Source organism: Seriola dumerili, unplaced genomic scaffold, assembly GCF_002260705.1.
Source record: "Seriola dumerili isolate Sdu_G_001 unplaced genomic scaffold, Sdu_1.0 BDQW01000003.1, whole genome shotgun sequence".
Lineage (NCBI taxonomy): Eukaryota > Metazoa > Chordata > Actinopteri > Carangiformes > Carangidae > Seriola > Seriola dumerili.
The window spans coordinates 15,408,105-15,432,722 of NW_019174258.1; the positions used below are offsets into that span (position 1 = coordinate 15,408,105).

The following is a 24,618-nucleotide window of genomic DNA, read 5'->3' on the forward strand; positions in this document are numbered from 1 at the left end:
TTTCTGTATTGATGTCTTTGTTTGGCTCAGTGGATTCTTTCAGTGTTAGAGGGCTGTAGTCTGGTGGTTACAGTCTGCTGATCAGTTAGACAGATAGAGCTTCAAATTTCAGGTTGGCCAGAATGTACTCTTTGATTCCACCATTTGACATGTTTATATGCATTTATAAGCATAAATTAGACTATAATTTACATAAATAAATCTGTGAATTTCACAGACACTATCAGGTGACACATTTAGGCTAATTAGTGTATTATCATGTGACATGTAAATTGTCTAATACATACAGTGTGGTTGAAACTGTCAGTTGTGTTATACAGACACAGATGCACTAACACTCAGTTGAATGATGAGAGACATCTGAATCTCTCACCACTGCTCCATTCATTATTGTACAGCTGTTATTAGGGGGTGTGGCCACAGCTCTTTAAGCTTCAAAGAAGAAAAAACTGTGCACTAAATATGGATAAATATATACATTTATATACAGTATATAGAAGTACAGCATAACATACATATATAGCATAACTCGAGTATTCAAGAGTTGATTTTTCTAACAAAATGCACTTGAGTAACTGTAAAATGTAGCAATCTTCATAATCAAACACCAGAGGAACAGAAAAGAGTTTTTACTACAGTTAGTGTTGAAGTTTATTTAAACCTATTATTCCTTCTGTATGTTAAGAAAGGTGAGTATAGCTTTCATTATCTTTCACCATTTCCCTCATTGATTCATTCATTCATGTCACTCAGCGTCTACTTCTTTCAGAAGCTGGAGTCTATTTCTGATCAGAATCATATCTGCTGTGGTTGATTTTCTTTCCACAGTAGATAAATCAGTGAATAAGAAAAAGAACTTAATATATATCTTATTCTGTCTTTTATGTTTGAAATATATTGCATTTATTTCCTCATTATATTTACATTCTTGTATATTTTCTTCCCTCAGTATGATAGAATTCACCATCAGTGTATATGAATGTGTCAACAGCTCACTACGTCCACAGGCCAGAGAAAAAACCACCAGTGTGCAAAGTGTGATGCTGCTGTAACTCAAGTAACATGAGATAATAACATAAGACGATAATATATGACAGTCACTCAATGTATTAATAATGATAAGATTTTATTATATTCATATGCTGTGTGTAAAATTAACAAAATGCAAATATTCATTGTTAATTTCAATTTTATTTCAGTAAATGACAATGATAATTGCTATTTAATCTGCTTTTTTCTTTATCTGATTTACAAGTGGGTTTACACACAGATTCAAAAGGGGAGAGAAGTGGTGAATACCGCCTCCAACAAATCAACATTAGCTAAAAAAAGAGAGAAATCAGCAGACAGTCAGATGCTGCAGCAAATTATCCCAAAATCTAACAGACAAACTTGTACATCATTACTCAGTATGGCAACTTGTCAAGGTTACAATCCTGAGGAGTTGCTGCACCCCCCCTCCCCCCCTCCACAACAGATCCATCTGAAAGGGCAGCGTCACCAAGCAACAGGATTTCATTGATCAACAAAAGTCAGACACTGTAGTTGGTGGGATCTATATAGAGTAAATTGACATTGAAGCCAGGCCGTATGGTACAAGAATACTAAAGCATGCAAACACATGCTGCTGCAGTTCTGAACATGTCAATCCATGTGCGAGAAGTCCAGAAATAAACTAATACATACAACATGGAGTCTACAGAGATGGAAAGACAAACCTGATGTTATTAAAAACGAAGAGCTACTGAGGTGTGACAGGACAGGATCTTTTGAAAAATATGAAAATTTTCCCACATAGATTTGTGGGGTTATCTGTAATTTTCTTTGCAGCCCAGCTGGGATGGCGTAAGAACTGAGGGTCATGCAATACTCGCACAATCATTTAATGAATCGACTCAAGTTACACAGTTTTTCCTGTGGGGCCAAAGTTTGCATGTGTGTGGTCTTCAGTGTGGTTGGTCCCAACCTGTTTAAAACGTGCCACGAAGCCGTCCTAGAGAACAGCAGAGTTATTGATTATTCAGGTTTGGAAACTAGCTCATATGTTTCACAGCTGTGACGCCACTACGTTATTCTGTAGCCTTTATACACTCAGCTAATATATCCACTTCTCAGTATGGAAAGATGTGAACGAGTGAGGGGTTGATGACTCAGTGTATACACCTATCACAGCTAGTAAGTCTACTATTGACAATAAAGTGATGCAGGTTAAAGGTAAATTGGTCAAGTATGAATTCATAAAGGAATGATTCCTAAGACTTGCCACAAGTGCAAATTGAAGCTAAGTACACTGTTGCTGACACACATTTCTTAAAATGTAACATCTCCAACCTGTTGCAGAAAATACTTCTGCTATAGAGGGACAGTGAGGAGGAAATGATGCAAACAAATTAATAATAATGATTAAAAAAATGAAGGACTGAGTTCTTTTAGCATTTCTTGATGTTTATTTTTATTCCTCGCCTCTGTGTGTCCTTGTGAGTGTGTGTAGTTTTATATTCATAACATAGTGAGACATCTATGGATGGACTTCACATCCTTCCAACCTGCAATAGTTTTAAAGTACCAGGCCCTCATAGGCGGGGCCCTCAGACTCAGGGGATTCTCTCTGCAGGCGGAGATGCTCCAGTGTATTGTGGAAGTGTTTGTTGATCTGCTCCGTCTCCTCACTCGCCTCCAGGTTGGGAAGGTCTTCCCTGATCTTTTGGATCAGCTGGTTTAATACCTGGACAGTCACCTGGACAGGTGGAGGATAAGAGACAATTTAAGGTGTTGCATTCACATTATATGGAAGCATCTGTCTGTGTTTTGGAGGTTAAAAACAATAATTCTGGGGTATTTATGTGCCCACTCTCATTTGAAGCCATCAAAGGCTGTGAAGAAGTCTACTGATTTAGGTATAAACAATACGATTTAAAATATTGAAAAATGGCTTTGCAAATGTTTTAAGAGGAAGGAAATTCATTCAAGAATACATGCACTGAGTGTCTGTGAGTAACACATATAAATATACAAAATCATAACTTTATTCACAAGAAAACTCCACTGAGCAATTTTAATGTCAATTTCAGTTTTAATAGGAGTTTAAATGTAATCATATGAATGCAAGGATGCATCTCTATGTTTAATGGTCATGGCCACAGTGATGCTTTTCCTATATGATGTCTTTGCCTGCACCTGATCACCAAGACATCATTTCTCTCTGTTGACATCAGGTGTTCTCCCTACACTAGTTACACTCAGGCTACGTCCACACTACTACGTTTTCATTTTCGCTTCCTCCTGCCGTCCGTCCACACTACCCTTGAGTTCTCGAGCCCTGAAAACAGAGACTTTCAGAAACACTGCTGGTCCTGTTTTAGTTTGAAAACTACGGGGTTGTGTTGTAGCCTGGATGGGCAAAAACAGAGCCCTTTGGAAACAATGACATGGACACCCACTGGCACTTCCTAATTGGGTCTTATCAGCCTCGATTACCAGTGGTTAAAGCAACATGGATAATGAAATAAAAGCGTAACTCACTGTTGTTTTTGCTAGCAGCTGTTGTGCAGTTAAATTCTGCATTTTAACACTAAAACTGCCTTTCCTGTTCCTTGTTCGTCGTGTTTTGTGCAACCAATTAACAGAGTAGACAATCTACTTCCTGTTTACACCGGCTCAAGAATGCCCAGTGTACGTGAATGGTCATGTATGTATGTGTTTTCAGGTGTGTTAGTATGGAAGGAGACTGTTTCTGAAACAGAGCTACAACGCTCGTCTGGACAGAGATAGTTTTTGTGTTAAAATGCTGTTGTAAAATGAAAACCTAGTATTGAGGACGTAACCTGACCAGGTTTCTCCTTTACATGTAAGAAATCAGATTACTGCAGAGTGACAGCAGTAACCTGGTTACTGAAGAGCAAACTGACAGTTGCTCACAGCGCAGCTTGGAACAGAAGTCTTAACCATGTAGAAATCTGATGTGTGGTTTCCTACCGCATCGTTTTCCCTCTCATAGAAGCAGACGTATCTGTTGAGGATTTCAATGAAAAGCTGGACTTGCAGTGATGGGTCCATGCACTGGTTGGCAATCTTCAAGGCTTTCTTTAGACACTCCATCACCCGCTTACCATCGCGGATCTAAACATGCAACAGCATTAGTTAGCAATGACAGCTGTGGAGACAGATTTAAGTGCAACATACATGTGTCAATACTGTGATCTGGTAAATTTATTTGTATTATTATACAATTGTTGGAAAATCTAAAAAAAAAAAAACAAATTTTCTTCTACAACCACTGCATTTTCCAATTTGAAATTTTTGGGCCATCCTGGTGGCCTCACGGGTTTTAGACATGTTTTTTTTTTAAACTACAGTATATTCATTGTCTTTTTGTTCAAGCATAGCAGTATCTTCCAACGTGCAGAAAGCACACACCCCCATATACACAAACCTTGTTCACCATAAAATATGACAATTATCAATTTGCAGTGTCCTGTCAAGACTTGCACATGGTTATTTTAGGGTTAAAGACATGTTAACTATGTTATTATAATGCCTCTGCTTCCAGCCCACCCAGTAACTTTGTTGCATTTCAACACACCTCTTCACCATTCTTGTCAGTGCTGCGACCGGACCAAAAGAGGTGGGCACAGATACTGACGGCTCGGCACTGGTCGGGCTTCTTCAGCAGCTTGGAGGCAGCCAGCGCACACTGGGTCCTCAGCGGCTCATGGTTTTCTTCACTGAAACAACGCATTCGCTCAAAGGTTCCAATGATCAGCGTGATGGCTGCCAGCTGGGCTTTGGAATCACTTATCTCGTCCTCATACAGAGAAAAGGCCTGGGGAGAGGTGAGCCGCAAGAAGTGGGTGTGGTGGGCAAGGAGGGAGAGAAGAGTATATATGAGACAATGGATGTGAACAGGAGGGAGAGCGAGATATGGTCATTTACAATATTTGAAAATCAAAGGTACAATGATGCCTCTGGAATTTTTTTTTTAATAGTTTTTGTTTACCCCCGGTTAGTTGTTCTATTTTCAGTATAACTACACTTGAGTTGCTCAGTGCTACTTTTCTATGAAGTAACACCATAAATTCACTTCTGCTAAAATAAAAAAAAGCACCGAATGTTTTTGAAGGTGTTAGCAAATCCACTTGAACCGTTTGTTTCTCAGTGCATTTTGACCAATATGACCAATAACCAATAACAATGACCAATAAGGACTCAACATATTTCCATTCATCATCTATGGCATCATTTTCTTGTAACTGAAGCTCACACTCTCTCTGTAGCTGCAGAAAAGGCAATTCAGGAGCTATTTATAAGTTTTCTCTGCCACCAAACATGGTTTCTTGCTGGGAGCAGGTGATGGTGGCTTGGCAAGAGCTTCAGTCATCGTTGTATTTACAAGACAATAGGTTATAATACGTCCTCTGAGCTGCGCTACGCTGTCAGAGCAGACTGGAGGCAGTAGTGAGTCACTATCGGAATGTGACAAGATGGGCCAGAGCTAGCTGGTTAGCGTGCTAACTTCAGTAGAAGAAAAGATGTGATTGAGACAAGGGTTAACATTGGTGTTGCTTTCCACATCTGGAGACAGCTGTTGGTGAGTAAGGAATGAAGTTTGATGATGAACTCATAACGTTTCTTCTAGATTGGTTAGTAAACAGCTGTTACAGTTAACATTAGTTATGTAGCAATAGCAAAACTTACAAATAGCTTCTTTAAATTTAAGAAGTGTCCTCCATACTCTGGGCAGCAGCCAAAATACAAAAGGTACAAGTGTATGTCTCCCTTATACATTTTCAGTTAGCCTGTCTGTCATGTCTCAATCTATATACTAAATAAAAAAAAAACAATATGTGGAAATGTAATAGTTGTTTTATCATCTGCTGTATGTAATGTTCTTCTGAATGTATTCTAGCACCTGTAGCTTTCAACCTTATCCATAAACATTTAACTCTTGACTTGTACATGAATATGAGGTCAGCAGCAACAGATTTGCAATCATAGATAGCAAGGGCAGGAGGCCAAAGGATTCACGATCTTAACTTGGGTCACTTCACATCTGTACTTTGGTTAATTTGGTCTGCATCAAAGACAAGCTGCTTTCACTACATAGCTTGTGTGAGACACGGTGTAGGCCTGAAAGCACAGGAGATTCAAAGAACTGACAGATTTATTCTACCTGTGACATGAACTCGTATGCTACAGTCTCGTGGTTCTCAAAGCCAATCTCGCCTGCAGCCAGTGCCCCCTGCAGGAAGAGTCGAAGAGGCAGCTCAGCAAGCTCGGCCTTGATAAGTGCACTGATGGTCTGGTGGGCGAAGGAAAAGATCTTCTGACACTTCTTTTCCCACTTGTCATCCTGATGAGAGAGAAAATTGGGATAAGTTAATAACAGGATCGACAAATCTACAAACACAGCATGTGAGTTGCGGTGAAAAGTGATGTTTGCTCACCAATGAGGAGTTCTCCTTGTATCTGAAGGCCAGCTGGTAGGCAGCGAACACCAGAGGAGGAAGTGTGTAGCGAATCCTTTGGTTTCCACCGGCACCAAAGTGTTTTCGAGCTGTGTTCAGGATCTGGCCACAAATCATAATGTTAACATCAATAATGTCAATGAACAACTCAGACAACAGCAGAGATACTATGGGATGATAAAGTTATAGAACTATGAAAAATGTGATGGTTTTAAATCTGTCAACATTTACCGAAACATGCTGTAAAATCTCAGATTTTTAAACACATATTCATACTTTCAAGGCAGCCACTGATTGCCATTCATTTTCATACAGTACACAACAAGTCTGAATTGGTCAAGGTAGGAAAACACTTCAAGGGAAACACTACAGCGTAACTTCTGAAACAGTCAGCAGTAATATGAAGTACAGCTGTTGCAGTATAGAATGCAGTTAATCTAGTACATGTGATAAATGTGCAAAGTTGAGGAAAGGACCTACAAGGTACTGTTGATCAGGATCTTCAGAGTGGAGGAGATGGATGAAACGACCCACAAGGCTCTGCTCCTCAGCAAAGTCCTCAGGGTCAGGATCATCAACTGGCTGGTCTGGCTGGTCCTGGATCAGCGTGGCTACCAAATTCAAGATGGCGTCCACCTAGAGAAACCAGAGAGGGAGTGAGGAGTTTTAATATGATGTACTTCATGTACTACACTGTTTTTCCTGTTTTTGACTGAGACTGATGCACTCTGAGGTAATGTGTCAGAAACAGGTCTAGTATCTTGTTTTTGCTAGCTTTAGCTAGTTATTTCTAATAAACTGCTATCTGAGTGTAGAGTAACAGGGAACAACATTCAATACCAACTGAGTGTAGTTAAAAAGCAAACATGTAAATCTTGACATCCTTGTGGTTAACCGACCTGTTCCTGTGCCACAATGGTGGTGTTGTAGTCCAGCGTGTTGCTCAGCACGTAGCAGCTCATGCTCTTGCGCGACTCATAGTCAAAGTACTCGAAGAGTGGAGGGAAGTGCTTGAGCTGCAGGACTGTCAGGATGTTGTTGTAGGTATCCACAGGGATCTTCAACAGTCGGGTGAGTTCCTTTGACACCGCGCTGCTGGTCGCTATGCTACAGGAGTGAAAAGAGCAAGTCAAAGTGTGACACAGTAAGTACACATTCTATCCTGTCTGTGATCATATTAGAGATAAGGTTTATATTGGAGTAACGATTCTACATGATGTTTCTGATCACTGTCCATTGTCTCGCTAATTCAAACAACAATACTCTCCCTCCTCTCTTTTAACTCTCCTCTCTCCATTTCTGTTTTTAGTTCTCTGTATAGTATGAATATACGTCTCTAATTTTGCTCATTGTTCCCAAGACAGGTTTTATTTTTCTAAGCTGAACAAAGACTGAATTTGTATCTTGTCTCATTTGTAGTGTTGTAACAAAAATGTCAACTTTCTTATGTTTTAAAATTACTGCAAACTTACAAACCGTAAACTCACTATCTGACATGTCTTAGGCCTGACAGCTAACAGCTGACACAAAAAAATGTAAAACGTTAAATAATGGTCAAATCTTAATTATTGCTGGACTCACTCTCTTGAACCCACCAATAATATTTCATCATATACTGTATCCCTTAAACTCCAATGTGTCACGAGTATGAGCACTTACTGTTCCAAGTTGAGCTTGTTGAAAATCTCCACAGTGCTCTCCAGGACCTTATCTACATAGTCAACACGGTCAGGGTAGCATTTCATGGCCAAATTGATGAGGGACACCTGGAGAGAGACCACGTCCTCTGATGGCATGTCCTGGCGAGACTGAAGGAGGTGGAATCAGACAGTAGATACATCAACATGGCCAGACCTACGTTTTTTTGATACTTTAACTTGAAGTCACCACATCTCAGGAGGAACAGCCTAGTTAGTTTCCTCTGGTGATGTGTCTGTAAATAGTGATGCTAAAAAGTGTTCAATAATGAATATCTGATCAAAGTAAGAACAGGAACAGAAAAACAAAACTTTAAACAGCAGAGATTCAGATACAAGCTACAAGAATGCTTCAAGCTCCTGCTGCTGCTGAAAATAAATGAATAAATATATAAATTAGAGCTGGTTCTCCCTCATTGCTTGCGCATCCACAAAACTATCAGGGGCTTATTTTAGATACAATAGTTTTGGCCATAAACAAACATCATAACCTAACCTCTGTACAGCGTTTCTCTAGTTTATTTTATGGTGTTGTGCCGCTGTGTAAATGTTTTAATTGTGACGTGCCAAGGGACTATAGACTGCAAAATTAGCTTTAAGCTAACTGGTACAATACATTAAATGGTAACATTTTAGGAGCGAGTATACTCTTGATTTCTGATGAACAGAAGAACTGGCTGGATGGAAATGGGCATCATCAGAAAATCATATCATCAGAAAAACCGTGTGAGTGGATAATCACACCAGCGGAGGGACACACTGCTCGCTGAGTGCAGAGTTTCTATCACTAACAGCAGTGCAGTTTCAGCAGAGTGACCACTCCTGACACCAGACTGATTTAGATCAAGTAGATTATTTTTGAGAGAGGACCTTTAGTAGTAATGGCAGTAGTGACACTGGCCTGTAGTTTTCAACTTGACATGTATTTAGTATTTGCCACTGAGGTCTATAAGAACTCTAGATTTACACCATTTTCTCTTAGTAGCTCTGGAAACAAAACATCAGATCACTGTGGCTGTGATGGAATAGCTTGAGCAGGTCTAATGGACAGAGGGCAGAGATTGTCCAGACAAGAGCTTAGAGTGGAGGAGACTGTATCTGTAGCATCATTTATCATTAGTGAGGAGGATGTGATCGGGCGGGAGAGGGTGGAAGTGACTGGTGATCTGAGTGGTGAGAAGTGAGAGGGCACGAGGCTGTGGACATTGTGTCAGACAGAGACCATCAACTTCAGGGAGGGACACAGTGAGCTGAATGAAGAAGTGGTCTGACACATTTAACTGGGTAACTGAGAGGTTATCTGTGGTTCTGTTCCTTATCAGGATGAGGCCCTGCAGGAACAGCTCATCAATGAAACTGTTAACTGGAAGTTAAAGAAAATGGTCAACATAGACAACCCTATCAAACATTTGCAAGGTGTGGGGGGAGGCGGTTTCAGACACTATCCGACCATGTGACACACAGTTCAGAGGGGTATAAATCCCACTCAGGAGAAGTGGTCTTAAGGTCTGACACTTCAGTGTTGCTCTTTGTATAAGTCCTGCATACTGAGTGTCAGATATCACACAGCTGATGACTGAATCAAAACTGAATTCCAAAGAGCTGAGTCTGCATTCATCACGCAATGACAGTGGTCATGACTGAGTCTCCTGAAACCCACACTTGTGTAGAAAATACACAGTGAAAGACAACAACTATCAAAACACCCAACAGTAGCCAGTAGCAAGCAGTAAAGTGGTGAATGAATCCTGCCTGAATGGGACTTTAAACAGCACTTTTACTGTGTATATACTAATGAAATGATCTCAAAGACCAGGTAAACCTAATAGAACCTACCTGAATGACAGTGGCCACTTGTTGAGAGAAAATGTCGAACAGTTTGATCTCAGCTGGAATGCCAGGGCCATCTTCTCGATGAGCAAACAGAGCAAGTCTGAAACACAAAACGGAAATTGGCAAATACGTTTTAGTTTTAAAATGCATGTTTAAACCTGACGTCCACATTTCTCCAAAATTTTCAAGCCCTTAAAATTGAGGCTTTTAGAAACTCTGCTCGACCTGCTGTAGTTTGAAAACTCCAGGGTTGCTTTTGAGTCTTAGTTTTAGGCAGAAACTTTTGGACTTTTGGTACAATGACGAAGACATCCACATTCCATCCATGATGTATCCTTCCCTGATTCACCATGCTCCTTTCATGTGACCCTTTTCCAATTAAAAACAAGTCCCAATCTATGTTTTCCGCCACCATGACCACCTTATACTTGTGTTGATGCAGTTTCAACAAAGACTGAACATTACACACTTTAAATTAATATTTATTGTATGGCTATTATATTGGATCATAATACTCAGTGCACAATTTTCTGGGTAGTTTAAGGATGCAAACAATTCATCACATTTGTTATCGTAACATTGGTTCATTTTGCTTTAACAAAAGCAAAAGATGTATTTACAGAGTTTCTACATTAATTTCCATTAACCTTGTTGATTAACAATGAATTAAACTGCACCTGTCAATGAGGGCAATGATGATGTTCTTGACGTTGACGTGTTGATGGAGCTCAGCACAGGAACGCAGGAAAGGGTTCAGCGTCTGAAGGTGGAACTCATCTGGAAAAACCTTACAAGACAAGACTGGTTTAGTCCATGAATGTAGGGCTGTGCTTACACTTCATATTATCTATTTATCTGTGAAACTGGATTTAAGAGCTGGCCTCAATATTTGTCTTCAAATGAATATTTAAATTTTATCGTTCACCAATATCAAAATATACTTTTTATATTTGCTGTAGTTCTAAATTTAGATGTTTAGATTCTTAATCATCATGCAACACAATTAGGGAGGCATGTGACTAGTCCCAACGAGGAGTCCTGCAACACATGGCTAAACCATAACAGAGACAACATCTCAACATAGTCAAGTCAGTATGGGATCACATGAAAAGTCAGCAGCAACTAAGTCAGCCTGAATCCACAGAAAAACCGTGGCAAGTTCTCCGAGATGCCTGGAACAACCTACTGATTTGCATAATCTTCCCAGGACTTTAGGACGGGGTGGAAACGAAGACAACAATGGGCAACAGGAACCTTTTAGTTCCAGGTACTTTTTGGTCGAAACGCGGCTTTAGTCGACATAGTTTTGATTGGAAGTGGGAACATTCATTCAGTGAGTCAGTCACAGACAAACATCGTTAACACAACTGGTCACTGCCATTATTAGATATCAATGTAACTGAGCGTCTTGGCTTCACCTAACTGGGCATATTACACTTGTCACTCCGTGACTCTTTGGGGACACACTACCTCAAATATAAAAACATATAGGAAACACAGTGTCATATTTAGATTAAAAATGCACTCACTTGCATCGAAATGATAGCAGAAACAGTGAATGCTTTAAAATTAAAGTGGAAATCTCAAAGATTTCAGTCCTGGTTCAGTTTGTATTAGCAGCAACTTGTTACAGCAGAACATGCCCAGTATACTTTCATCAGTGCGCCATAGGCTCAATCATTGTTACTTCATTCGGCAGAAGATAGTGATATTTATCTCAATGAAAATCTTCCAGGCTGCCACTTTAACAAAGAAACTTAATTTGATCTGGATCGGTCAAGTCCATGTCATGGCCAATAACAAATCAGTTCAATGAGGTCAGTAGTGGCACCGACACAGACTGAATCAAGGCATCGCCGGTATGTACCTGAATTATGCACTCCATGAGATACTCTTGAGCCAACGAGTCTCTGCAGTTCACAACCTGCTCCAGCACTCCAGCAAGAACAATCTGTGAAAAGAAACAAACAAAGAAGAAAAACTGTTTTAACAGACAGATGTCGAATTACCCAGACAGACTGTACATTATGTGCCAAGATGTCAAATACAGCAAATATGACAATAAAGGAGGAAAAGCTCCAACCCCCAGAATCAGAATAATGAAAAATGATATAGTTCGACTTGTTTGCCCACTTCTCTTCGGTTTATATATAAATAACTGACCAGAATCATGTCTTAGTGCAGGGATTGACATATATGCAGACGATGCAGTCGTATGTGTATCCAGTTCAACTTTTTTACCAATTTTTACTCAGCTGTTACAACAGCTACTGCTCGTGGCAGCATGGTTTAAAAATTCATGTATTACACTCAACATTATTAAAAAGGTGTCAGTTTGCCTTCGTCAACAGTTAGCCTGTTAAACTTAAAGATTAAGTTTAGGAGGTAAAATATCTTGGTCGTGTGTTAGATTATCAGCTTAAATTTGAGAAACATGTTAAAATAGTGAGCAAGGTTGCTCATTTAGAGATCATTTTATGCTCTAAATAGTTTTATGCCTTCCATGATCTTTTCACATTTAACTTACTGTGCTTTTTGGTCCCAAGCAGTCTGACAACAATCCAATAATGATATATAATCTAGCAAGGAAAACTTTGGACAGGAAGAAAATTAGATCACAACACTGCCATGTCCTCGGGAAATTAAATGTGTGAATACCTTAATTAATACTTAAATCTTTAAGTTTTAATAAGTGTAGATTGATGGGCCAAAAACAGTTTTATCCATCTAAACACAAGAAAGTGCAATAAGTGAATGGGTCTGAGTAATTGTATGTCCCGTTTAAATGCTCAGCGCTGCTCTGGTCAGAGCAGCATCTGACTGTATCTCATGTCAAGAATGTATAGCATGATTGATGTGGACATGTGCAGTATTATGTATCATGGCTCATGAGCTGCTTTTTTTGGACAATTGTGCTTAATTATTGAGCGGCTTTGGTGTCAGATCAGTGATTCCCACTGAGTGGTTCATGCAGAGAATTCTGTTCAGAAACCTATCTGTCAAGTAAAGCCAAAGTATCTCCTCTGTCCAATAGCAGGCAGTTAACACTTACCCGCCCTTCCCAATCACACACCTTTGTGAGGGAAGTTTCTCCTTTCAACCACAAGAACAATATTTCAGATGTAAGAATAGAGTGACTGCAGGAAAAACCCTCTCAGCTATTTGGACAAAGGGACAAATTACTCATTTAGTAACAGGCTAAAATCTCACAATGTGGTCACTTGCTTTTGTAATATTCAGTAATAAGTCTATTAAACCTATCAAAATAATAGTTCTAAATCAGCTCAGGCTGTTACAATCTCCTGGTAACGTCACATTTGATTTTGATCCTCTTCGCCATAGTTCATATTCCGTTACAATTATAATCGTTTTCACCTTCCAAATTCAAACTGGTTAATTACATGTTACACACCTGTTTGTACTTGTCCACATTGACACCCTCCAGTTGGCTGAGGCGAACAAGGTTGGTGCCGACCAAAATCCTGAGTTCTTGTCGTTCCTTCTCTCTCTTCTCTCTGTCTCGGCTGTGACCCTGATGCTGCATTCGAACCCATAACTTGTTCATTTCCGCAAAGTTCAGCAGGACAAAGTCGATGGAGTCATTGATATCACCGGTCATCTCCTCTGATCCCCTGTGGAGTAAACACTTAAAGTTTAGAACAAGGAAACATGTCAAAACATTCAAAGACACATTGTAGCTTATATGTTCACAAACACGAGTGTGCAGAATTGTTGAAATGCTGCAAGCCCTGTTTTCCCTTTCTGAGTCATCTGATGGTTTTTCAGAACTTCCTTGTGGCCAAAGGGAAGGCATGGTCTTTGTGTCCATCGCAGTACATGCATACTAATGAATTACGCATTTCTCGGCTGCATTTGAAGAAGCCTTTGAAATGGGACAGCCACAATGCTGTGACGTAACTGGTCTTCACCTGCAGCCCTTGAAGGATGCAGCCCCACAGACACAGCTTAAGTTCCATGCTCTGGGGAAGAACAGTGGATGAAAGATAGAGAGAGAAAAAGCTTAACTTGCTTACTCTGACTGCTCTCCATCATCGGGCAGGATGTTGCGGGTGCACTGCAACAGGTAGTTTCTGAGGAAGAGGCCTCTGAGTGGGTGCTGGACACCACGACACATCTCCACCAGGTCCTTGAGAATGTCCTTACGAGACTGGGGGAAGGAGCGAACGTACACCACACCCACTGTGATTAACAGATAGCTGGGGAGAGAGAGGCAGAGCAAAGAGTCTTAATCTGATAATATGTACATTAATGAAAACAACAAGCAAACATTTGTACGAAGCCTGACCTCTATTTATGACATCTCAACATACACATCCACAGACATCACTTTCACCTATTTATTTGGTTTTATTTTGTTACATCACTGGTTTCAAACCTGATCACTTTGTTTGAATTTAATTTCAGTTAAAACAAGAGAAATGAGGAGAAACTAAATGATTTCCTTATTTGATAGTGACAGATTTCATCATAAATAAAGAACAATTTTCATTACTGCATAGTATCCACATGTTTTTCACAGGTCCAGTTAACAGGCCTCATTCACCAACCATTCTTAAGAAGAAATATCTTCTTAAAACCCGCTTATGCACTTTTTACGAAGATTCTGACATTCACCAATGTTTGCTTATTTGGGATTTGTTCTTAGGTAAGAACAGAATCTATGCACACTCAAGAGTACTCTTATACACATTTAAGTACTGACATGTTTGAGCAAAATAAGTGGTTATTGGGTTTTCTTTAGTTCTACAGGTATATAAGATTATATTATTTAAAGTACAATAATATTTTTGTCATGTTTAATATTTTTTTTTAATTTGCTTTTGTTATTTTACAAAGCATTATGGTCCTTTAAAATAAATGAACACTACATTAACACTTAACCGCTCGTTTGCGGCTCACTTCCTGCAGCAGTACCTCCACTTCAGAACTACTAAAGTTCCTTTTGCGTTTTGATTCCGGCGCTCCGTCTTTAGATTTTCATTTTGGCATTTCCTCAACTTTCCCTTACGGTAACTCTTTGTGACTTCTGTCTGTGTCTGCACACGACCCTTCAGTCTCACGCCCTTTTAAGGGCATTTTCTGGCGTTTACCTATGCTAATTAGGGCCAACTGGCACACGCTTTCAATTTACGAGGAGATTGGCATTTTTCAATCTAAGAACACAGGTACGCACAATTCTGCGGTTTAAGAACACGTTCATGAATCTGATGTAGAGTTTTCTTAAGGACTTTCTTAAGAACAACTTCATAAAGAATTTAAGAAAATACTTAAGAAGATATTGGTGAATGAGGCCCAATGTTTTTTCCACAATTGTGTCACTAGAGGGCGCTCCAATACGGTATAATTATTTCTGCTGAGGGGCACAGTCTGGTCAGATGTAAAATGTCCAGAGGACATTTGATATTTTACATGAGAGAAGTTGATTTAGTTCTACAGAGAAGAAGAAGAAGAGAAGAGAGAAGAAAAGAAGATGACAGGAGATGCTGTGACAACTGTTTTAAGAGTTTATATGCGTAGGAGCTATTTATTAATGTGTTAATTAGTTTCTCTATATCTATTAATTTGTTCTGAGTGTAGACCAATTTAAAAATTTGCTTTATTTAAACTGGATTTTGAGAGAATACGCTCAAACTTCTCACCAGAAACTGGTATGTGTTAATAGCTATATTGGAAAATGGCAAAATATCAGAATTAAGTCAGTAAATGAGTAATTCATGACAAGTTTGAACTCATAACTCATATATTGGAATTCTGCCTTTTGAGCACACACTACTTTACACACAACTAAGCGCCTTTCATTCATAAAACCTCAGACTCCAGCATGTGTTTGTGTTAAGTTGTGGATCTGTGCAGCCAGTTACTGTCACTACTGTTGTGCTTGTTTGTTTGGGAAAATAAATCCAAAACCACAATGGTTTTGTTTTGACAGTTGATTGTGTAAACCACATCCCCCATGCTGCATCAGTGGCCCTTTGATTTTATTCACCCACCACAGATGTTATGCTTTGACCCTTGTCTGTCTGTCTGTTTGTTTGGTGGTTTATTTGTTAGTCAGCAGTATTACACAAAAAGTCGTTAACTAATCTGCACCAAACTTGGTGGAGGGATGTGCCAGGGAACAATCCATTAAGTTTTGGTGCTGATCCGGGTAAAGGGGCAGATCCAGGAATTTTCTTTAACATGTTGAATGTTTGAATGTTGATGTAAAAAAAAAAAAATCAGACAGTTATGTTGTGCTACTGTAGTGTTTGATTTAATTGTTTGAAGCCAATAATACATCCCAAAAATATTTTACTTATTATTATGTTTATGTGAAGTGGGAATTAATGTATATTCTGCATTTAATTTGAATTTAAATGTTTAAATTTAAATGTTGGAATAAAATGTTTCAGGTCCAAGCTTTCCTTTGTTTTCTAGAGGATCCTTTTGTTTGGTGAGAAAAGAGACAGATTAAGTAGCCAAGCTGAACTTTTGAATAGAGTGTGTTTGCTTTTATGATTTAACTGTTTGAGTTTGTTCTTAATGAGTTAGCAGAAGCAGACAGTGCCTGTAGCCCCATCCAGGTAAATAATCACCAGCTGCCACCAAAGTAAATGAATGTGTAAAGTCAGCACTTAACCCTCATAATCACTGTTTCATGTCAGATCCAGAAAAAAGTCACTGTCAGAACACAACCTGCAATGTCTTACATTAAAATGTAGTGAAAGAAAAACACTTCAGATTAAAAAAAGGGTCTGAATATGTGGAGGTTCAGTGAAGGTGATACTCACAGTCTGGGGATGATGTTCCCTGCATACTGGACCAGCTCATAGAGATCTGCCACCTTGCGTCCCTTAGCAAACTCATCAGTCAGATAGACCTCCAGGTAGTGGAGTTCGTCAGAGATGGCCATGTCTGAGAAGACTGTTAGGGACCAGCGCAAACCCACTATGACTTATCCACATGCAATCATCATTGCTTGCAGCATGTCAAGCGCATCATGTCAACTTCAGCTTCAGTCTTCAGTGCAGCATAGGTCACCCAAGTTGTCTGGCAGCACATGGAGCCCAACACACAATCATATAAATACATATGTAAAACATACTGGCTCTCCAAAAATGTCAGGACAGAAATCTGACAAGGACCAAGTAACATTTCTGTAACACACACTCTATTTTCTTTGATCCAGCTGTCGACACAGGCTGCGTAATGTCTCACATTTCACTCAGACTACTGCTCGTAAAACTGGCCTGAAGCGTATTTTTCAAGCTTCCATTTGACATGAACAACAACGATTGCATATTGTGCTCTGAACGCTGCCAATATGCGCCTGCAATACTGTGCCTGAATGCATCCTGCAAAGACACAGACAACCGAAGGTGCTGCTGCTCTGCTAAAATACTGCTCACACTTCCTCCTGTGTAGAAACAGTGATTCAAGAAGAGTCTTTGGCTTCTCATGGCGGTGGGACTGTACGAGAGCTGAATTTACATACTCTGCTCTGACTGGTCAGTTCTGGCGTAACCACCACAGCACATGCATTTCTTTATTGCTTATTGTAAAGTGTGTTTCCCAAGTAGCTTTTCGCTTAAATACAACAATGCCATGCAAGCTGGTAAGTCTGGTTAGCGTCTTGCATCTATGCTGGCAGCAGGTAGTAAAGAACTCTATGCTTCCTGTTCTACAGATATTAAAAGAACACAACTGGTTCTCACCTGGTTGTGGCCAGCATTGTGTCTGAAGACATTATTGTAATGCTGAGCCTTTGTCAGCTTTGCACTGTGGTTCAGCAGAGGCTACAAGCTGCAATGACCAGAGGCCAGATCCATAAATGATGCGTACACATGAAAACCATGTGTACCCCATGTCCTGCACATAAATTGATATTCATAAACACAGAATGTGCAGAACCTAACACATTCCTTTGCCCATGTGAAACGATCCAAGTTAGATACAGGGAAGTGAAAATACAAAATAAGCTGAGATACTTAATTTAACATAAAATAAAATAACCAACTTCACAGAGCTTCATTCATTATCATCATTATAAGTTTTGCCGTATACACAGCAATAGCAATTTTACAATCATAAACAGAAATAATCGTGTTTTGTGGTCAATGTTTCCTTCAGCATCAGTTAATAACATTATCATTTATTGTGAGTCATCCTGTAACTGTTTCATACTATTTCAATATTTACTAATCAGTTTTAGAGCCTGTCTGGAGCCTCATTAAGACTCTCTAGTTCCAATAAATGAAGTTCAGAGTAAACTTTACAATTGGAGTGATTGTACTAAAGTAAACTGATGCATGTTTTAACCTCAGTTTCACAAATCAGTGAAATTGTTCTTCTTCCTCATCTTTCTTCTCTGTCTCTGAAAACTTGTGGCACAAACAGTGTTTTTCAATGCAAGAGTGACTGAGTAAGGGAGTGTCTTAATCCATCTATAGCTAACTACGGAAGTGGAAATGAGGTTCATGCACATTTCTCAATGAGTGATATTTATAACCATGCGTACGCATGTCTTTATAAGACAACCAAAAGAATATGTATGTGTTTTTGTCTTGACTCTACACATTGTTTTATGCATCTGACCCCTGGTGTCATTCACAATGAACAGCTGGCTACTCCAGCCTTTGAGTCCATATATGTGAATGACCCATTATAAAGCTAGGAAGGGAAAGAATCACATAGCCTTGAATAACGGCCACCCTCTGGAGCTGAGCCAAGGTGGGGAAGTCACAGTTAGCGTCTGATGGGTGGGCCAGCACCAGCTGGGCTCAGTCTGAGGTGTAGGCTGGCAGCCATGAGGATTCAGTACATTGCCAACAGGATGGTGAGGACAAGCAGAGGCTTTGGTCTGTCTTACCTGTGTTTTTAACAGAAACTAGTTAGGGTTAGGTTTGGTACGTGGGCTGTTCAGTCTGTAGTGGGAAGAGAGCCTCAGCTGGTACAAGAGCAGTGACTGACACACTGACACAGACTATAGATAGATTCACCTTGACACACAACAATGGCTCTGGAACCAAACATTTGATACGGAGCTTGGATAGGACTTGCACCCTCCTTTCATGGAACCACAATTTTTTCAGAGCAGGCAGTACTTGGGGACTCCACAGTGCTGCTGGTGGATTCACATGGTGCTCACATGGGCAACAACAGAGAAATGTGGAGTGAGAAATTGACTGCCTTGTTTTTTTTTTTTTTTTCTCTAAATATGGCTGACATAAGCTGCTGTTTCTTTAATGCTGTGCCAGGTTGTCCATCATATTGCATTGGGTCTAGTCTGGAATTTAGAATGTCTAGAGACAGACCTGCACAAGCTATTAGACGGGCTAATGTGTTCAGATAACATTTAACGCAAAATTTTACTTTCTATTGTAGCAAACAGTCAGTAGCAAATGAGCAAAAAAATGAGCAAAAAAAGGATACAGAGCTCATAGTAGCTCTTTGGAGAGAGCATGGAGGTCCTCAGCTCACCCAGCATGTTAGAGGCATGCTTCAGGGCATCCATCAGCTTGTTCTTGTCCTACAGACCACACAACACAGCTTTTACCATACTAAATCTTCACAACCAAAACATTCTCAACATTTCAAAAAATAATTAATACCAGTTATGTCACATGTATAACAAGTTACAAACAGGTTTAAATGCAACCCCTCATCTCTGAACCTTCAGCTAAATATTGAACATTTTGAAAATGCTGGTACTAATGATAAATGTGTCACAACATACCATTATAAATGAAGCATTGTGGTGCTACAGATTCACCCTGGCCTACAAATCATGTTGTCCAGATGTAAGAGAACATGTTTTGTTTGTTACAGACCCAACACAGCTTTATCATTTTTATATGTTTTTCAGTGAGCAAAAATTACCATTCCCACTAAAATCGTGGCTTATCTCAACATCTGTCAAAATAATCACAATATAATTTTTTTTTTTTTTCGCATATTGTTCAGCCCTTGTCTGGAACTAGGCTAAAAAAATTAACTAACTGAAGAGCCCGGACCAGAACTGGCTGACCTCCTCAGCTTGTTTTCCATTGGGCTGAATGACAGATTTGCTGGGTAAAGACAATAATGCCTCTTTAACACATGACGAGAAATCCATTTCCCTAAAGAAATCCAATAATTGAAATTCAAACTGTGTGCTGGAAATGCCAGAAGTTTCCCCCCAGCAAAGAGATCCCTAAGGTTGGCTCTTTACAAGAGGTGCAATATGCAAAACAGGGCTGAGAACCAGTGATTTAAACAATTATCACGATCATATTGACGGAAGTCAACCTACCAGACATCTCTTCATCTGGAAAGACTGGACCTTGACAGCCTGTACAGCTTCATCGAGAAGCTTCTCCTGTTCATCCTGGGGAGACTGCTGTGTGGTCGGCTGTAGCAGTTGACGGAAACAAAGTTATTTGGATCTTTGCTTGATGTAAATCAAGAAAATCATCAGCCAGCATTTCACTGAGATGCAATGCTATGTAATGTTTTGAACTGGAAATTGCTGTATTTGCAGTTGACTTTGCCCCACTTGACTGGACCGATTTACAGACAACAAAATCATAGCAGGACTTTATCAACATTATCTAGTGCTTTTCATGGAGGAATAAAAATAGCTTCAGATTAAGCTTGATGCAAACTTGCTGAGTTTAATGCAATGGAGACGTGCAATACTTGTCAAAGGTTTAATGAATTTATTTGTTCATGTTTATAGACGCAAAGTTTCATCTCATCCAAAGCCTTCAACTGCAGGAGCTGTCAGTGACCATGTCCTGTTTAAATAGGACATCGGCTTCCGGAACCCCGGCTGCCCAGAATTAGTCCTCGAACTTCGCAAGTACATCAGTTTCTACCAGTCTGGGAAGAAGCCATAGTAACTCATATGTTTGCGCTTAGCGCAGGGTCTGAGCGACATGTATTCTTACATGTACACGTACGAAAACGTATGAAATGTATGTGTTCTGGCCTTTTAGGAGGTAGGTCATAGCACTGCTGCTAACCAGATACAATTAATACATGTTTATGCTGAAACGAAGTCAGGCCATAACATTTAGCAACAGTAAAATAAATGACACAGCAAAGCGGAAGAGCATGCTAAACAACAGCTAGCGTTAGTTGTTGTCACCTGTTTTGTCCCGGAAATATCAGTGTTGTACTTACAGGTTAATTTGACCCAACACATAATATAAGATATGGTAAGATAAAAGCCGTATAGATAACGTGGATAAAGAAAATGTTTAAGTGAAACAGTTAGCTGCACCGTTGCAGTCAGTGGGTAGCTTGTTAGCTTTGCTAACCGCTGTCAGACGTTAGGCCATAGTACCACTCACACACAAGTCTGATTTTAGGTCAGTTTAACAGTGGAAACTGGTCGTTGCACTGACCGAAGCTGAGCACAGGTTGGTATCCGAAGGAAACATGCGGATGCACAGAATAATAATGTATTTAGAGAAATGCTTACCATGATTATTAGATGTGTATCAGATCAGTCGGAGAGGCTGGCCTGTCATGTGACTCACATTAACGGTGCCTTCACGGTCCGCTCTCAGCCACCACCACATCAGAGGACAGGCGTGGCCAGTGACCCATCAACTGCAGGATGTCGGTTACTTGGACAAAATAAAGTTATTTCACCTTTATTTAACTATTAAATTCAAACAATGGAAAAGACAGAGCTCAGTTCAGCAGCTCCGAGAGTCAAATACCACAACATCAGAACAAACTGCCACAGATAAAAAATGAATGTCCAACAAAAGGTAATAAGAGTTTCTTATGTACGTTTTCACAGTAGGTGTAAAGAGTGTAATAACATTTATGGTGGTGCTGTATATTTTATTTCTATACAAACACGAACGGGAACGTTATAAACTCCTGGTTGTGAAGAGACGTGAATACAACCCTCGTTTTTTTTTTTTTTTTTTTTTTTTAACTCTCGAGAACTTTATTTAACAAGTATACAACAGTGAATAAACATCGAACAAGTGACTAACAGATTTTTTTTTTAAAGTAATAATAATAATGATAATAATAGTAATAATAATAAATGCACATTTTGTTAAGCTTGAAAGAGTTATAAGTTTTAATGGCATTTAATAGTTTGAACATTCAGATAGGCTACTGAAGAAATATATTGTTTGAGGTTTACACTCTACAGCTCTAAAAAGTTATGATTAAAAATTAATCACATAACATTGAGAGCTGAGATTCTTGTCATAATCAATGAAACCAAACACACAACATATTTTTCCAAAGTAAAGTAAAAAGAAGGTAGATATGATCAACAATAAAAGCAGGACAATTTACTCCAGAGTTGTTTTGTATGCAGGCAAAACCAAAATATTTAAATAAACTGACTGCTTGGTTGCTGATAAGGTGGAATTATGTTATTATGGTAGGCCTAATTATTAAAAATTAATTGTCTCATAACAAAATTTCCTCTTATTATTTCCAGTTTTACTTTGTAATTACTTACATTGTGTATCTGTCTGGTTGTTTTACTTCCTGCCCTTCTTGTTTCCTGCGTTTCTGATTGCCTGCCTTGCCCCAATTAGTGTCACCTGTTCCCAATTAACCTTGCATTCCTTGTGTAGTGTCTGTGTTTCCCTCACACTTTGTCAGTGTGTGTGTCCCCTCGTGTTTCCCAGTGGATTTGCTGCCTGTGTGGATCTGTTTTGTTTCTGGTTGTGGTCCTTAGATTTCTCAGTATGTATTTTCCTGTTGCCTGTGTTCCTGGATTCCTGCCTGCCATCTTATCCACCTGGCTGACTGTAAACCTGTTTTATTTATTTAATAATGTCACTCATTCAGCTTTAATCTGTGTAAATCTGGTCCTTTCCTTTGTTCCTGGCTTCTGTCATAACTGTATAGTTTAAGTTTCATCTTTGCAAAGCATTTACCTTTGTTGTTCATAAAAGCTACCTAGGTAGCGTTCGTTATTGTTAGCTAAGCTAATCGTTGACCAATAGTAAAGTTAATGTTAAATTAATGACATCACTTTAGCAAATTAACACAACTAATGTCTAAATTAAATGTGTTTTTTGACTGGTCACTTTGGCTCTGTAATCAGCTGTCTTTAGCACCACTATGCATTTTCTTTTATCAGCCAACAAGACGGTGATGATCCCGTGTCTTTGTCGTGATGCCAGCGCCTTCCTTTCTTGGATACTAAGGTTGGAAAGTGGTGCTTTTGCACTGGCGAGGGCAGCTGATACTTTCAACCTGAGTTGTCCCACCTCTGTATCTGCCACATTATTGTTCCTGATGGCTGACAGACATCCATTTCCAGTTAGGTGAGCCCTCTGTTGGATGAAGTTCTTCATCCTCTTCTCATGAATGCCCAGCTGTGCACTTTAAGCCCAGTAATACTCTGAGGCAGGAGCTTGTCCACTCGCAGGACAAAACATCCAGACATAAGCAAAGAAATGTAGTGTACACAGTTCAATGTAGGAAAGCACAGACCTGTACACTGGGGAAACCAAACAACCACTTCACAAACGCATGACACAACACAGGAGAGCCAACTCAGGACTCAGCTGTCCACCTACATCATAAGGAATAGGGGCACTCATTTTAGGACAGTAATGTACGCACCAATGGTTTGAGAGAGTAAAAGAAGTCATCTATGTTAAACAGGAGCGACCATCACTAAATAGAGGGCATGGTCTACCACACCACTTATCAGCCACTCACAATGCAGTCCTGAGATACCTCTCAAGGCATCTTAACACCCAATCACACTGTGACTCATGTGATCCTAATGACTCGCATGATGACCGGATGGGTCAGCGGCTCCCATGTGACCTCAACGACTCTCGAGGTGTTAACACCCCCTTAACAAGTGAAACGCCTGGAGCAGTCAGTTAGAACAGATTAGATGTGAAATGTCTTTAAGAGCCTCAAGCAAGTCCAATTGCCTTCGTATAGCACCTAGATATGACGAGATGTGATAGTATTTGCAGCAGCAGTGGTATGGGCACTGATTGAAAGCACAATTGCTGAAGCAGAGGAAGACAGGACCACACTGGAGAGGTGAAACTCCCAACTCTGCTAGGAGTAGTTGCTCCTGCAACCACCAGGAAGAGGATGGGAAAAGGATGCCTGCTATAGTCAGGTGGCCCCGTAGCGTCCATGACATACAGTGGGTGAAAACAATTGTATTTTTTATGAATATAATTTTGTATAAGTTGTTAATTGAAATATAGTAAATTTATGTTAAATTTAACTCAGTAGTTGCAAACATTTCTCACATCTTGTGCCCACCAAGGGTAAATATCAAGCTTTGAAAGAGCTGAAGAACAAAGAAAATCTCCAGACCAAGAAAACAAACTTTCGCTCTCTGCTGGCCAACACCAGTCTTTGTCTAAATGAAACAGAGAAAAGCAAAACTAGTCACAGCAAACCAATTTAACTGAAATATAGACTGTTTCTGTTAGAATTTCTATCCTCTTCCTGTTGATCGCAACAGAGACTGAACTCATCAATTTATAGCTTCTGCTATTGACAGAAATAAAAGTATAACGTTCATGAAACCACCTCCCTCACTGCAGGCCTGTGTCCACGTGGTGGCAGTAAGCCCGTTTCCCAACAGTCAATAATCATTCACGAAGAAGACTGTTGCGGAA

The 24,618-nt window shown here is 39.7% G+C and overlaps 1 protein-coding gene across 1 annotated transcript; it reads right to left on the reverse strand.

Annotated features, from left to right (window-relative positions):
* Window positions 1-1,139: 1,139 nt before the first annotated feature.
* On the reverse strand, window positions 1,140-21,550 carry vps35 (VPS35, retromer complex component). The gene is made up of 17 exons (XM_022743461.1): window positions 21,459-21,550; window positions 20,286-20,384; window positions 19,427-19,523; window positions 16,786-16,909; window positions 14,029-14,211; window positions 13,407-13,626; window positions 11,862-11,945; window positions 10,672-10,781; window positions 9,998-10,094; window positions 8,124-8,272; window positions 7,364-7,571; window positions 6,945-7,100; window positions 6,444-6,566; window positions 6,170-6,349; window positions 4,583-4,822; window positions 3,976-4,119; window positions 1,140-2,737 (listed from the first exon to the last, which is right to left on the reverse strand). The coding sequence occupies exons 1-17, from the start codon at window positions 21,459-21,461 to the stop codon at window positions 2,558-2,560; spliced, it is 2,397 nt and encodes a 798-aa protein (XP_022599182.1). The 5' UTR covers window positions 21,462-21,550; the 3' UTR covers window positions 1,140-2,557.
* Between the last annotated feature and the right edge of the window lie 3,068 nt (window positions 21,551-24,618).